Below are 14,339 nucleotides of genomic sequence, written 5' to 3'. Positions count from 1 at the left end.
GGTCTTCTGTGTGCTGGTAGTTTTACCTTAAGCAGCCACATTTTTCTATTGGTACAGCGAACTGAGAAAGATTGTAATTTTCTCCCTAGTGTAGAAAAAGAGTGTTAGAGGCCAGAGTAGCAGGAAACCTGACAAATTCCTCAGTGACAGAAAGAGAAGGTATAAAGTGAAAGAAAGAGAAGGTATGATAGACGAGAACCTCTGTATCTATAGACAATAAATTACTATGTGATAAAACGGTGGTATGTTTATTCAATGGAATACTACTCAGCAATACAAAGAAACTGAGCTGTACTTAATTAATATGACCCTTCCAGCCATAAGCCTCTATGTGATTTATGTAACTCTGGACTTCTTACACCTGTGGCTATAGTCACATTTTGGAGGGGATTGTCTGCTAACGAACAGGAGTAGGGTGAGATTAAGATGGTTATCTTGGTTACTGTAATTGTAATAGATACAGGGAATGCTATACTCCAGCTGAGAGGAGGAAGGGGGCTTCTAGGGTGGCTTTGGGAAAAGCCTGGCAGATTAAGACCAGCAGGAGGTCAGTGCTTCCTAGAACCATCCTGTCAGACACCCCAGGTCATACAGGCACAAATAAGATATACTCCAGGGTGGAGAATAGATGATTGCATTTGGGTGAAGGTCAATTGTACCATTATAACTCCCACCAAACGACCTCTCCTTGCATGGGTTCAGTAAGAAGATGGCGAGAAGACATTGATGGGATTTGAATCATTGTGAACAGGTTTGCTGAAATGCCATCCCGATGCATATAAAATAATCCCATTGAGAAGCAGGGGAAGGGATCTCATCACTGGCCCTAGCCAGGAGTGGAGCATGACCTCAGGCTTTACCCCTTCCTGGCCTTTAAATTTTGGACCCAACTGTACCCACCACCCGTGGTTCGTTTCCTCAGAGTTCTGAGTCCTTTACAGCAGCTCACAGAACCCAGAGAGGGGAGGGAGGAGTGTCCTCAAGCGAAGAAGAGTGGGAGCGTGGCGCAGACTCGCATCTTGTAAGAGTTGGACTTTAGGGACTTCTCTAATCTCCAGCTTCTTGGGACTAGTTTGGTATTAATCTACAAGAGAAATTATCACCACAGAAATACACTGTAGATGAAAAGAACAATACAGATGAATCACAAAATAATTATGATGAGTGAAAGAAGCCAGGCAAAAAAGAATACACACTGTGTGTGTTAAGCAGGGTTCTTTACAGAAGCAAGACCAGTGAGGCGTGTGTGTGTGTGTGTGTTTATATGGAAAAAGCTATATCAAGGAATGGCTCGCATAGTTGTAGAAATGAGTAAATCCAGTCTAATTCAGGTCCATGGGTCAGATGTTAAGCTGAAGGCATCTGACTCAAGTAGCTGTGGGAGCTGATGAACCAGAAAGCAGGAAGAGCACAGGCTGGTAGGTGCAGAGTTGAAGGAATCCAAGGTCACAGTCTGCTATGGCTCCTGGGATCGGAAGGCAAGATAGCAGGTGGTCTGCAAACAGACGCAGGACCCAGATCTAGCAGAAGTGACAAGGCTTGCTGTGGAGTTTGCTTTAAAAGGAGCAGCGCACAACCCCGAGGAGTCTTTCTTCTAATTGCATTGAGGCTATCTCTTCGCCCACAGGGCTGGTTAGTCTATGCTAGATACCATCACAGAATTGACTGCCGTGTGTTACATCACTCAGAGAGAACCCTGACCTAGCCAAGTTAACACAAGACCTGTCACACTGTATGATTCAGTTCATGTACAATTTAGGAAATACAGATTAAAGTATAATGATAGAAAGCAGATTTATTGGTTGCCTGGGGATGGAGTAGAAGGAGGGATAGATTACAAAGGAGCGTGAGCGAATTTTGGGGAGATCATAGAAAATATTCACAAGTTTGATAGGGTAATAGTTTTCCAAGGTCAAAGCATCCATTTATACACTTTAAGTGTGTAGAGTTTAATGACATTAAGTATACTTCATTCAAGCCGTTGAGACCTTTGTGCAGTACCTACTCTTGCAGGGCCTGGTTAGGTTCTGGGAATCCAATAGTGAGCCAAAACTGCCACAGCCTCTGCCCGCAGGGAGCTTCTATTTGAACAGGGGATGAGACACCTGAATTACCACCTACATCGGTGGAACTTTTCAGCTGTGAACTCCGTTATGAGGGAGCAGTATATGGTCTATGTGAACCAGCCATGGGGGCATTGGACTTGGGCCAGGAGGGCTTTCCTGAAGGAAGGAGGCCTGAATCTAGGCCATAGAAACTCGGAAGGGACTTCATGGTCATCTTGTTGAACACTTACCAAACAGGTCACACTTTTTAAAAAACAACACACACACACACACACACACACACACATGTTTGTTGTTGTTGAGTGCCATGGAGTGGGTTCCGGCACACCGTGACCCTCTGTATTAAAGAATGACCCACTGGCCCCAGGGGCGGCGTCCTCACAGGTGTTCTGGTGTTTGAACACCCCAGTCCAATGTGTCGAGGGTCTTCCTCTTTTTGGCTGCCCCTCTACTGGACCAAGTGTTCGGTCCTCCAGGGTCTAGTCACGTGACATGTCCGTGCCTCTAAGAAGCACGTTGGCTGTTCTTCCAAGACACATTTGTTGGTTCTTCTGGCAGCCCATGGGACTTTCAGCTTTCTCCCGCAGCACTGTAATCCACATGCGAGGGTCCTCCCGCCCTCCTTTTTCCGTGTCTCACTTTCTCATGTATATGAGACAGTAGACAATACCGTGGCTTGGCTCAGGCACACCTTAGTCCTCAAGGTAACAGCCTGCCTTTTTTGTGCAGCACATCTACCCAGGGCAATGTGTTGCTTGATCTCTCGACTGCTTCTTTCATGCGTATTGATTGTGGATTCCAACAAGACGAAATCCTTGACCATTTCAATATTTTCTTCATTTATCATGAAGATATGAGGATTTTGGTTTTCTTTACATTGAATTGTAATCCATACTTGATCTTTATCAGCTAGTCCTCCTTACTTTCAGTTGGCAGGCAAGGTACAAGTATAGCTACCCTGTAGTAGTAATGCTGTCCCCTCATGGTCTGCCAGTGCTTCCGGTGTCTGGTTGTAAGTACAGCCTGGGTTACAAAGTGCAGGTGCATGATCCTCTTGCCTGAGAAGGTTGTAACCAGCGCTCTGACTACCTGGCTGTGAACACTCAGGTTTGAGAAGACAAGTGGTCATTCCGATTTAGGTGTCAGGCTTGTTCTGGAGAGAGCAGCGTCCCCACCCGGCCTCCCTTTACGATCTGTGTGTTCCACAGGGAGAAGATGAATCTGTCACCCTGAAATCCTGCACAAGGCGGAAAACAGACTCTATCGAGAAGAGGTTTTGCTTTGACGTAGAAGCAGTGGACAGGTGAGTAGCTGTCTTGTTTTTCTCAGAAACAGATATTGCTGAGATTGGATTTCTAGCTTTTTTCATTTATAAGTCTTTTCTGTGTTTTATTCCTACTCCTTTCCTTCTCTGTCCCTTCACCTCCCTCCCCTTTGGGAAGACCCCAAACACGTTGGTGATTGGCAAGGAGCCACTGTTTTGCTCTGCTTTAGTCTTATGGCTTCCTTCTCAAGAAAGGAGCCGTGGTGGCGCTGTGGGGTAGGCACTGGACTGGGAACCCCTGGGTCGGCAGTTCAAGCCCATCAACTGCCTTGTGGGGGAGAGTCAGAATTGAGTGAGGATTGACTCTGTGGCAGTGGGTTTTGTTTTGGATTCTCAAGAATGTGCTCTAGGTCTCCAAGAGACGGACTTAGATATTTCATTTCCCCCCCAATTGCCTTTAGCATGATTGTGCTATCCATTGTATTTCTTTAAAATCATTTCAAAGGAATTGGATAGAGTAAAAGGCAGAGTGCATATTACTCGAGTTGCAGAGTCAATTTTCAGTTACCGCGTTTCTCCACACCACTTGTGAAAGCACTTTGGAGAAGGCTGTGTGTTGTGTTCCAGGCGTTTCTAGAGTCTCTCCTTAAGCTGTACCATTTCATGGTGCTAAGCTAGTTTGACAGCATTCCAATTCTTTAAGACACTTTGCATGGCAACAGGTTAGCTCTCTGAATGAACCACGAGAGTTAAGCTTAGTTAGATTGCCTGTTCAGGATCGGCGAGACTAGGACCCCAATCCTTCAATCTCGGATCGATTCCCAGATCATACTATTTAATCTCTCCTTTTTATTAAAACAAAAGAAATGCCACACCATCGTGTTAGGCCGGTACTTCTGCCTGTCTGGGAAGCTTATCTTTGGCGACTTCTAGCTCCAAGGATCCTGATGCTGCACGTCGCCGGGGCTGCTTTCTCAGTGGGCTGCCAGGTGTGGACTGCCTTCTTGCGGTGTGGTGTGGTGTGGTGTCTGCCCTGTGGAGGGGGGACTCCTGTGGAGAGAGTGGGCGGCCCTTTGAGCTACATCACAGGCTCATGGCAGCCAGCTGTAGCTTTGGCTCTCTCAGTCAGGCACTTCAGAACTCCCTTTTGGCTGCTCGGTAGCCACGTGACTTTGGAGCAAGTTAATTCCCCAGAACCTTGCTTTTCTCCTCTGCAAAATGGAGGTGGCAAGCCTATCTATTTATTTCCTTGAGGATGCAAGGAGCTCGTGCAGGCAAACTGATTGGCCACGTGACACCTAACAAGTGTTCGCCAAGTGTTAGCTGTTATTATTTATTGTTTATTAGCTTGTCCTGCATATCGGTCTAGAGGAAAAGACGGGGCTGTCTGCTCCTGTAAGGATTTACAGTCTTAGAAACCTCTGCGGGATTGCTGTGAGTCGGAACCGGCTTGATGGCCGTGGGATTTCAACATGCCCATCTGACCTGATGTTTATGAAATCAGACCTCAAGGCTGAGACGCAAGTGCCCCAATTCCTCAACTTCCTGGGGAACGTGAGAGGAGAGACACATGTAGCGTATGCGGGGAGAGGTTAAATTTCAGTAGCAAAGGGGAATAGCAAATAGGCTTAGTCAGAGTTTTCTCGGTTTTGAATAAATCTGAATCAGGATGTTGTGAACACGGAGGCATCTTTCTGCTGTATTATTAGCATGGAGGACGGACATTAAGGGCATTTGTACGCCTGCTATCTGTGGTTCAGCAGCAGGCCCATATTTGATGGTGTTCCTACCGTGCTGCACGATGCTGCCCCCAGCGGGTCGACAAGCACAATTATCTTTGCTGTTCCTCCTTCAGCAGTCTCTCTAGGCAATGCAGAGGGTTTGGGGGATGAAAATTCTCCGTGGTTGACCCCACCTCATTTCCACACTCTTGCCAACACTGCCTAGCCACTTCCCTTTTATTGTGTCTGTACATGCTTCCTGTGCCCCAGTTTAAGGTGAGGCCAACTGTGTCATTCAACATACCAAGTAGATGTCTCTTTCCACTCCGTTTCTGCGTCTCATTCCCTGGGCATGACAGGGAGGTGCTTCAGTTGTGGGTCTAAATGCGGCTGCTGAATCTCTTGATGAGCAGGAGGTCAGTGGCTAGCTCTGGGCACCCGCGTCTCCCAGCGACCTCACTTGGGGAATCATCTTTGGTCTCTGAATTGAGGGTAGAATTTGGCAGTGTTTTCCTGCTCTTCTTTCTTTTTTGACCCAATCTATTTCTGTATTTTCCTCACATCTCTGGAAGGGGAGCGAAAAGCAGTTTCCGGTGCCCAGTGGTAGCAGTCCTGGGATCCCTGCTCAGAACCAATCCTTTTATCCCGAGGACTCCCACAGTTTGAGAGCCTCGACATCCCTTCCTGCCCCTTCTGCCCTGCCTTCCCGAAGATTTCTCGGCTTTGCCTGCTGGGGTTTTCTCTCCGACAGAACCCCAAACCACAGGCACTAACATGGAGCCCACTCTGACTCATAGCGACCTTGTAAGACAGGGCAGAGCTGCCCTGGGGATTTCCCTACAGGGGAGATCGGAGCAGAACGCCTCCTCTTTCTCCCAAGGAGCTGCGAGTGGGTTCCGCTGCTGACTGCTGCTGGCCGTTCAACTTGCAATCCCCTGTGCCCCCGGGGGTCCTTAGGCACAGGTCAAAAATGCCAGTTTAGCAAAGAGGAGATGTGGAAGGTCAAGAGGAAGTAGTTGCCTTTAACCATGCCAGGTTTCGAAGTATCCCTGCTGGATGACAGCTTTCAGATATACAGACGTTTATTTAGTGATGAAATCCGTGGGTGCCACAGATGGGGTACATGCTCGACCAGCTGCTTACTGTCCAAAGTGGGAGTTTCCAGGCCCAGAGACACCTCTGAAGAAAGACCTGGTGGCCCATCTCCTCCTAAAGGCAACATTGAGTAGAACATGTGGCACACAGTTCTCGTGGACACACGTGGGGTGGGCACGAGCAGCTAGCCACTGGTCTGTTTGATTGGGTCGTGATTGGATGCGTTCTGCAGCGTGATGGAGAACGTGGGATGGTGCAGCTCTGCCAGGTTGAACACATGCCCTTCAAACTCGGTGTTAGCCATTTCATGTTATTTGGGGACAGTGGCTGCAACCTGTGATTCCAGGAGGTAAATACCTTGAATGGGCACATGGTTGTGTTTTCTGGTGGTGGCACCTGCTGGCATGCGGCCACCTCCCCCTCAGGGCTTGTTAGAATTTCACATTCCTGGTTCCTGCCCCAGACGTACAAGATTCATGGCTTGCTGGGCCTGCCACCGCGAAATTCCCGTTAAAAGGATGGTGTGTGTGTGTGTGTGTGTGTGTAGGGGAGTGCACATAACACACATGCCACGTGAGCTAGATTTGCACTTACATCTCAGTGACATTGATTACCTTCACCGGGCCGTGCAGCCATCGCCACTCTCTCCCCCCAAAGTGTTTTGTCACCTCCAATGGAATTTTCTTTTTTAAGACATGCCATTCTGTTGCCCTTTGTTCTTACTCTCTTTTTAAAAATCATTTTATTGGGGCCTCACACAGCTTTTATCACGATCCATATGTACATCCATTGTGTCAAGTACATTTGTACACTTGTTGCCACCATCATTTTCAAAACGTTTTCTTTCTATTTGAGCCCTTGGTATCAGCTCCTCATTTCTTCCCTCTCTCTCCCACCCATCCTCCCTCCCTCCCTCCCTCCCTCCTGAATCCTTGATAATTTATAAATTGTTATTATGTTTTCATGACTTACACTGACCGATGTCTCCCTTCACCTGTTCTCAGTCTTAATGGATGCACTGAACACCAAGCTTATACTAATCCAATTTTACCATGGCACAGAAAAACATTCGCCTTATTACAAGCACTCTACAATGAGCAGCAATAGCAAAACAGAACAAAGCCAAAGCTTCCAGGCCCTTTACTGTGGACTAACACCCGTATGGAGGGTATCCAAACCCAACCAACCCATTGCGCTTGATTGGAGTCCAGCTGAGGGCAGCCCTCTAAGTCAGAGAAGGATGACTTCTCTGTCAGAGGACTTGCTAGTCTGAATTTTTTTTAGGTGCAACTCACTAGGTCTTCTAATCTACAGATAGGCTGATGGCTTTGAACCGCTGGCCTTTTGGTTAGCAGCCAAGCACTTATCTCTCACAGTCCTAGGCCTCCTTGAAGAAGGTAAGCCCCCCCAAACCCCACTCCTATTTGAGTGATTCCACGCATAGCCATCCTGTTGGACAAGGTAAAATTGTAGGGTTTCCACGGCTGTAGCGCTTCACACAAGCAGACTGCCTCATCTTTCTCCCACAGAGTAGCTGGTGAGTTTGAACTGGTGACCTGCTGGTAAGCAGCGGAGTACCTTACCCGCCACAGCCCCCGGACTCACAAGAGAAGAATGTAGCTAGTAGAAAAGATGACGTCCAGTCTGTGATACAGACTGTTTCACCAGCAAAACAGCAGCATCGCCCCACCGTTGCAGGGGTGAGGGAATTAGTAGGGATGAAGCCCTTTTGACAAGGTGACTGCTGTCCATACATTGTCTCCCATGGTCCTCACTACCACCCGCCGAGACCACCCCTGTTAGTGGGGGAGATCTGTAGGTTGGGGGTGAGAAAACTTACTCAGGGCTGAAGCAGGGTTTGAACTGAGGACCGTAGGAGCTCATTCCTAGGGCACCTCCCTGCCTCCAAACTCCTAGTATTTGGGACAGGTTTTCCAGGGATAGGCCCAGTGCTCCCAGGACTTACCATTCAGCGTCACCACCGAGTGTTCACCTGTCAGGCTGTGAAAGCTGGGAAGAACTGTTCTCACCATAGTCACTTGCTCTTGGGCATCCTAAATGAACTAATGAGAAAAGCTGGGAACTGTGACTGCTCGTGGAGCCCATGCGGACAGTACTGGGTACACGGCACATAGCAGGTGTTCGATAAGTGCCTTCATTTTTTCTTCCTCCCTCTCTCCTTCCCTTCCTTCCTTCCGTGTGCCTCTGATTTTACCTACAAAATGTTTTACTGTTTCCAGTATCCAGCATTACAGTTCGCAGAGAGCCTTGCATCTTTCTTTAAGCTCAAGCAGACAAAGCTGTTCTTGCTTTCAAGGTGACCCTCGCGCTGCTAGTGTGCTGGCATGGTCCTCCTTGTGGCCCTATGCATTGCTGTTGATTTGCTGCTCCTCAAAGCACAGCAGAAGGTCAGTCTGTCTGCTCTGCAGGAAAGACCTGTATGACGCGTGTCCTGGCTGAGTTGGAAATCACATCAGTGTCGGTCCGGGGCTCTAGGACTTACATCTGGGGCTCTGGAAATGTGTGTGTCAGAGATCCTCCATGATACTCAGTACATTGTCAGGAATCTACTTTTAATTCTATCAAGGACTTTGTAACACTTGCTATCTCAAAAGTTTCACGCCTGACTAAGTAGTAGGGCAGTGAAAGAGTTAGGAAGCTCCACAAGATAGGCTGGCACAGCGGCTGCAACAACTGCCGAAACGCAGAACCATTGTGAGCATGGGGCAGGACGAGGCCCTCGCCCTCTGCTGTGCACAGGGCTGCTCGGGATCAGAGCCGGCTCCCTGATGGCACTTCACAGCAGCAACATGGGCGCCCCGTACCCGGCTCCCTTCGCTAAGGGATCCCAGGTAATTTCAAAGGTCACAATTTTTCCGTGCCCCTTTTTAATAGTGCCTTCCCTCTGATTTCTTTGTTTAGAGCAGTGGTTCTCAACCTTGATAATGCCTCGACCCTTTAATACAGTTCCTCGTGTTATGGTGAACCCCCAACCATAAAATTATTTTCATTGCTACTTCATCACTGTCATTTTGCTACAGTTATGCATTGGGCGACCTGGGTGAAAGGGTTGTTTGACCCCCAAAGGGGTCACGACCCACAGGTTCAGAACCACTGCTTTAGCAGGAGCTTTGCAGGAGAGTGAGAATGAGGGACTACTGAGTACCTCTGACCTCCTTTGAGCAAAAGGTTTACAGACTAATGTTAGTGCTGTCGGCTTGTAGCTTTACTAAAAAAAAATTGATTCTTTCTACCTTTGCAAGGTTAGGATAGCTTCTTGCTTATTTCTTCAATCCCCAAACTGACCAATTGCTCAGATAAAGGTATATCATGTGCATCCAAACAACATAATGGTTCTTTGGATTGCCTTCCTGGTTTCTATAGAAATTCAGTGTCAGGGCTCAGCCCCGCATGAAAGACATGCTAGGACTTTCTGTGAATTTCTGGGCAGCACTGCTACAGCATAGCTTCAAAGCTGAATGTGTGTGTGTGTGTGTGTGTGTGTGTGTATGCCCCCCCACCATAATTTTTTTCAAAGCTTTGCATTTACTTTTTTTTTTTTACACAACAACCTTATCACCTTCAAAGTACTCTCCATTACACTTAATACAGTTGTCAAATCTGCGATTTCGTTCTTGTAAACATTTTTCAAACTATTCTGTTTGGATGGCTGACAGCATCGCCTTTGTTTATTTCTTCACCTTTTCTATATTGTCAAATTGCCGTCCTTTCATGTCCCTTTTCATTTGTGGAAACAAAATGTCACCTGGAGCGAGGTCAGGTGCGTAAGGTGCGTGGGGCAAGAGAGGCATGCTGTCTTTTGCCAAAAACTGGTGCATTGAGATGGTTGTGTGAGCAGGTGCATTATCGTGGTGGCAAAACCAGTCCCCCTTTTGCTACAAATCAGCCTTTTTTGTCCCCCACTGTCACGCAATTTTTTCAGAACTCTGGTTAACAGTCTGACCTGGTGGAACAAACTCCAAATGCACTATTAGTTGATATTTTCATCTGTTCTGGAAGTTGACAGGCGTCCAGAATGAGGTTTGTCATCAATTGACATTTCACCTTATTTGAAAAGAAAAAACCACTCGTACCCTTGTGTTTTTCCTATAGTGCTGTCCTTGTAAACTATGTTCAACATCAGAACCGTTTCTGCGGCATTTTTCCTGAGCAGGAAACAATTTCACAGCCACATGCGGTTTGTTCTTTTAAATTGGCCATCACAAAAAAAAGCGAGGTTCAAGCAAAACTGCTTTTACCAAAAAATGTCTTGTGACCTGAGAGAACCTTCCCAGGTGAAGTCACTGGGTGCACTAACTCCCCGTGAGTTGCTCGATGCTCGCCTAGTGGGAGAATCTGACAAGTCCATGGACAAGAAGCCCTACCAAATTCACCAAGCAGGCTATTCATAGAAATTATCATTCCCTATTCTGTGCCGGTAAACCCAAGCTTGTATTAACTTTCTTTTTTTAAAAAAAATCATCCTTTCATTTAGGCAAATGTCTTATGCTTTCTGTAGGAAGCGTTCTTTGGGGGTTTTCGTATGGGTGGTACTTTGCTGTAGCACCAAGCATTTGTGAAAGTTTTTATTGGTTACCTGAAGAAAGGCTAGATTTACCATCTGTCATTACCTAAGTGTGTCAGCTCGTTTGGAGCAAATTTACTGTAAAATTCCTGAGTAAAAGTGGGGCGTCATCTAAAAACAGGCTTCAGTGGGCGTGTTCAGTCGGTCGATAGGTTTCGCAGTCTCTTCCTTCAGTCTCAAGAGCCCTGGTGACTAATGGTTAACTGCGCCAGCCAGTAACCCGTAGACGTGCAGTTTGAGCCCCTGCGGCTCCCTGCGGGAGGAACTAGGAGCCTGCTTCCATCACGAGGCCAGCCTGGGAAACCCTGTCGGGCAGTTCTGTGCTGTGCTTTAGGGTCAGTTGTAACATGGAAGCAGCTCAATGGCAGTGGATTTGGTTTTGTGCACTTGGTTTTCAGTCACTTTCAAAATTGCAATGCTGTATGAAAATTAGTGTATAAATGCACAGAAAATATGGGGTTGATGTAGAGAATCACAGTGGTTATCATCTGCCGACTTCCCAGGATTTGTTTATTTTTAAGAAATTTCCCACAGATGTAAGTGACACATGGATGTTTTACCCAAATGCTTTACAGCGGGGCCATGAACCCATGTGGAAGGGCACAGCACAAAACGGCTTTGTGTTTTGATGCTCTCCATCGCTGTTGCCTCTCAGGGGGCAGTGTTTATGCTTGGGGAGGGGAACCAGTGAGAATACCTAATTTTGTTTCTGGGACTAGCTGACTCCACCAGGAGTTGTGCGGCGTGTGAAGTGCTCAGTTCCCAGCACTGGCACTTGCCATAGGTGGGTAGTACCTGGCAGCTTCTGAGAGTGGTGTATGGGTATAATGGGGCCTAGACACGCAAAGTTCTTGTCTTCGTGGCGCTGACTCTGCAGTGTCAAATGCACACATATGGAGTGCTCATGAGACTGCAATTCCGTTGTTGTTGGGGCTGAAGTGTCACTCACAGTGACCCTCTGCACAACAGAACTGAACCCAAGCCAGTCCTGCGCCACCCTCACAGCGGTTCTTCTCTGTCAGTAGTTTTGTTGGCATATACTCACATACCATACGATTCAATCACTCAGTTATATGAAGAAGTGTGCGCCATCTTCACCACAAGCAGTGTCCGAGCATTTTCTTCTCATACTCGTTGTTGTTAGCTCCTCAGTTCCTCCCAGCCTCCCCTGCCGTGCCCCTATCCTCTCTACAGCTACCTCTCCTGCATTTCATATACAGAAAGCCTCACACAACAAAACACAACCATACAAAAGTATACAAAGCAAACAAACGAAAGCCAGCAATAATGACTAGACACAACATAGAAAACCCTCAATCAAAGAAAACGCAGGAAACATTGAAAACGGAAACAGCTTTAAAATGGATCAAAGGGAGATCATATGACAGAATATGTAACATTTCAACATGTGACATCTGACATAATCGACTTGACGGTGGTAGTGAAGCTGTGCGCATCCCTGACTATGGCCAGAGGGGCTCTCTTAATCTATGCAGGGCCATGCACGGATGATTGCTGGCTTCCACTGTCATCCAGAGCCTTCTGCACACCGGATTTTCACAATTTCTCTTTTCCACCACGTATCAGATTTATATGGTATATACGCTTCCACTGGTATTTGTTGTCCGGTTGTGTAATTTACATAGGAGTTACATGTCTCTGTTCAAAAATCTCTTTGCTAATGTATTCAGATGCAAAATAACATCACTTAAAAAATTTTTTTTTCATACAGTACTCTGTGCGTGTGCACCTTGTAACCAGACTAATAATAACGATGATAATGCTTTTGCTGAGGTGGGGCGTGTGTGTCTTACATAACACATCCTGTGGTTCAGTGCTCTACCTCTAGGTGGCAGTTGGTGTGTGTGTGTGTGTGTGTGTCTTATGTAACACCTCCTGTGGTTCAGTGCTCCACCTCTAGGTGGCAGTTTTGTACGCCTGCTAGGAAGGTGCATCAGACAGAAGGTGCAGTTGGGGGGAAAAAAAGAAAAAAGGGAAAAAGATGCCCTTTACATAGCTCAATGGCAGTGCGTTGATTTGTTTTGCTTAAACAAACAATTATGCATCAGCAAGTAGGAACCCGTGGTGTGTGTGTGTTTTCTATAGAAGAAATCCTCATGTAAACATTACTTCGTCGAGGAAAGGTACTCTAAATGACTCATGCTCTCTCTAGAATTTATTTTCTCCTCCCTCCCCCAGTGCAGCGTCGTGATGGCTACTTTTTTGCAGCGTTGAGGACACTCAGCTGATCATGCCCCTGTTTAAATAGTACACTTCGCTTCGCTTTCTGAACGGAAGCATCGCCTCTCCTGGCCATGGATGGGAGAGGCGACGGGTGGCTGTCCAGTGTGTGCTGAGAACGAGGGCGCCCATTTACGCCCCCATGGTTATCTTTTGCAACAGATGAATCCAATTTTTCCTGGTTCTCAGCTTCCCCTCCCCACCGCCCCTCACCCCTTGTTTCATAATGTTTGATTTTACCTTGGGTTGGGTTGGAGCCCTGGCCTCAGTGCCCCTGACATCTCAGGGAGGAAGTGGCGGCTTCCTTCCTCCGAGAGTGTTCTAGTGCGCCAGCTTCCATGGCCCTGGACGGGGAAGCTTTGTGCTGTCGGGACTGTGTGATGGCCAGTCTCTCAAATAAGCTACTGGTCCTTTGTTGAGAAATGGATTGGATCGTTAGAGCTCATATAATTTTCAAGGAGTAGCTGGGCTTTCCTGGTTCTACTTTGAAACATTTTCTAGTTACATGTCAGAGTGTCTTGACTGCTCCATTCTGGTTCAAGGGAGGGTGGGTGGTGTAGGTGAGGGCCTCAGGGGCCTTATTTCTACTCTTTACGTCTGCATAGTGACATTGAGGTGTTACTGATGGACTAAACCGGTCAGTTTTCCGGTTTCTACATATAAGATGAGTTTGACTTTTAAAGCAAAATAGACAGAAAAATTTCACTATTACTTGAGTCTGGAGAGAGGGAATTGTTTAACCAGTCATTTCCCCCTTGTGGACATTTCTGTTCATTGCGAGAGAAAATAATAAGAATGAAAAACAAAACACATAGATAAATGAGTAGAATACTTCTTGGGTTAACCCCCACCCCAGTTTAATATCAACAACAGCAATAAGCAGTAATTAACGATGCTTTCTCTTGGTGCAGTGGGTAAAACTGTGCTTACACTCCTATGTCCCTGGTAGGTGGCATCATGGCTGACACATAACGAACACTCAATTAATATTTGTTACATTTAAGGGCCCTGTAATTTAATGTGTCAAAGATTTCTTTGTCTGGGCTTCCTGGTGTTTTATGACTCCAGTCTCTTACAGCGAAAGTGTAAGACATGATCTGAGGCAGCCGCCAGTATTTACTCTGTTGACTATTATTATTGCTCTGGTCCTAATGACTTTGGGACCTTCTCTCCCACGGGGTTTGTGCTCTGGGCTTTAACAGGGTCTGACTTGTTCATTCATTCATTATCGTCAGATTTTTTCAAAATCATTGATTAGAAGCCTGCTTCTTAAAGGCTTGAAGGTAATCAAGCAGCCATCAAGCTCAGAAGCAACAAAGCCCACATGGAAGAAGCACACCAGCCTATGCAACCACGAGGTGTCGAAG

The 14,339-nt window shown here is 46.8% G+C and overlaps 1 protein-coding gene across 1 annotated transcript in view; it reads left to right on the top strand.

Annotated features, from left to right (window-relative positions):
• ARHGAP26 (Rho GTPase activating protein 26) overlaps positions 1–14,339 on the top strand; it is a 529,711-nt gene that overhangs the window by 180,786 nt on the left and 334,586 nt on the right. The window contains exon 12 of the mRNA XM_013005615.2: positions 3,275–3,369. Within this exon, the coding sequence (XP_012861069.1) occupies positions 3,275–3,369 (95 nt within the window). The remainder of the gene's footprint in view (positions 1–3,274; positions 3,370–14,339) is intronic.

This window comes from Echinops telfairi, unplaced genomic scaffold (assembly GCF_000313985.2).
Source record: "Echinops telfairi isolate 266 unplaced genomic scaffold, ASM31398v2 ScPeMD7_7469;HRSCAF=8507_0, whole genome shotgun sequence".
In the NCBI taxonomy this organism is placed as follows: Eukaryota; Metazoa; Chordata; class Mammalia; order Afrosoricida; family Tenrecidae; genus Echinops; species Echinops telfairi.
Note: the sequence above shows the minus strand (reverse complement) of the source record. Positions and strands in the feature narration are given on the sequence as shown.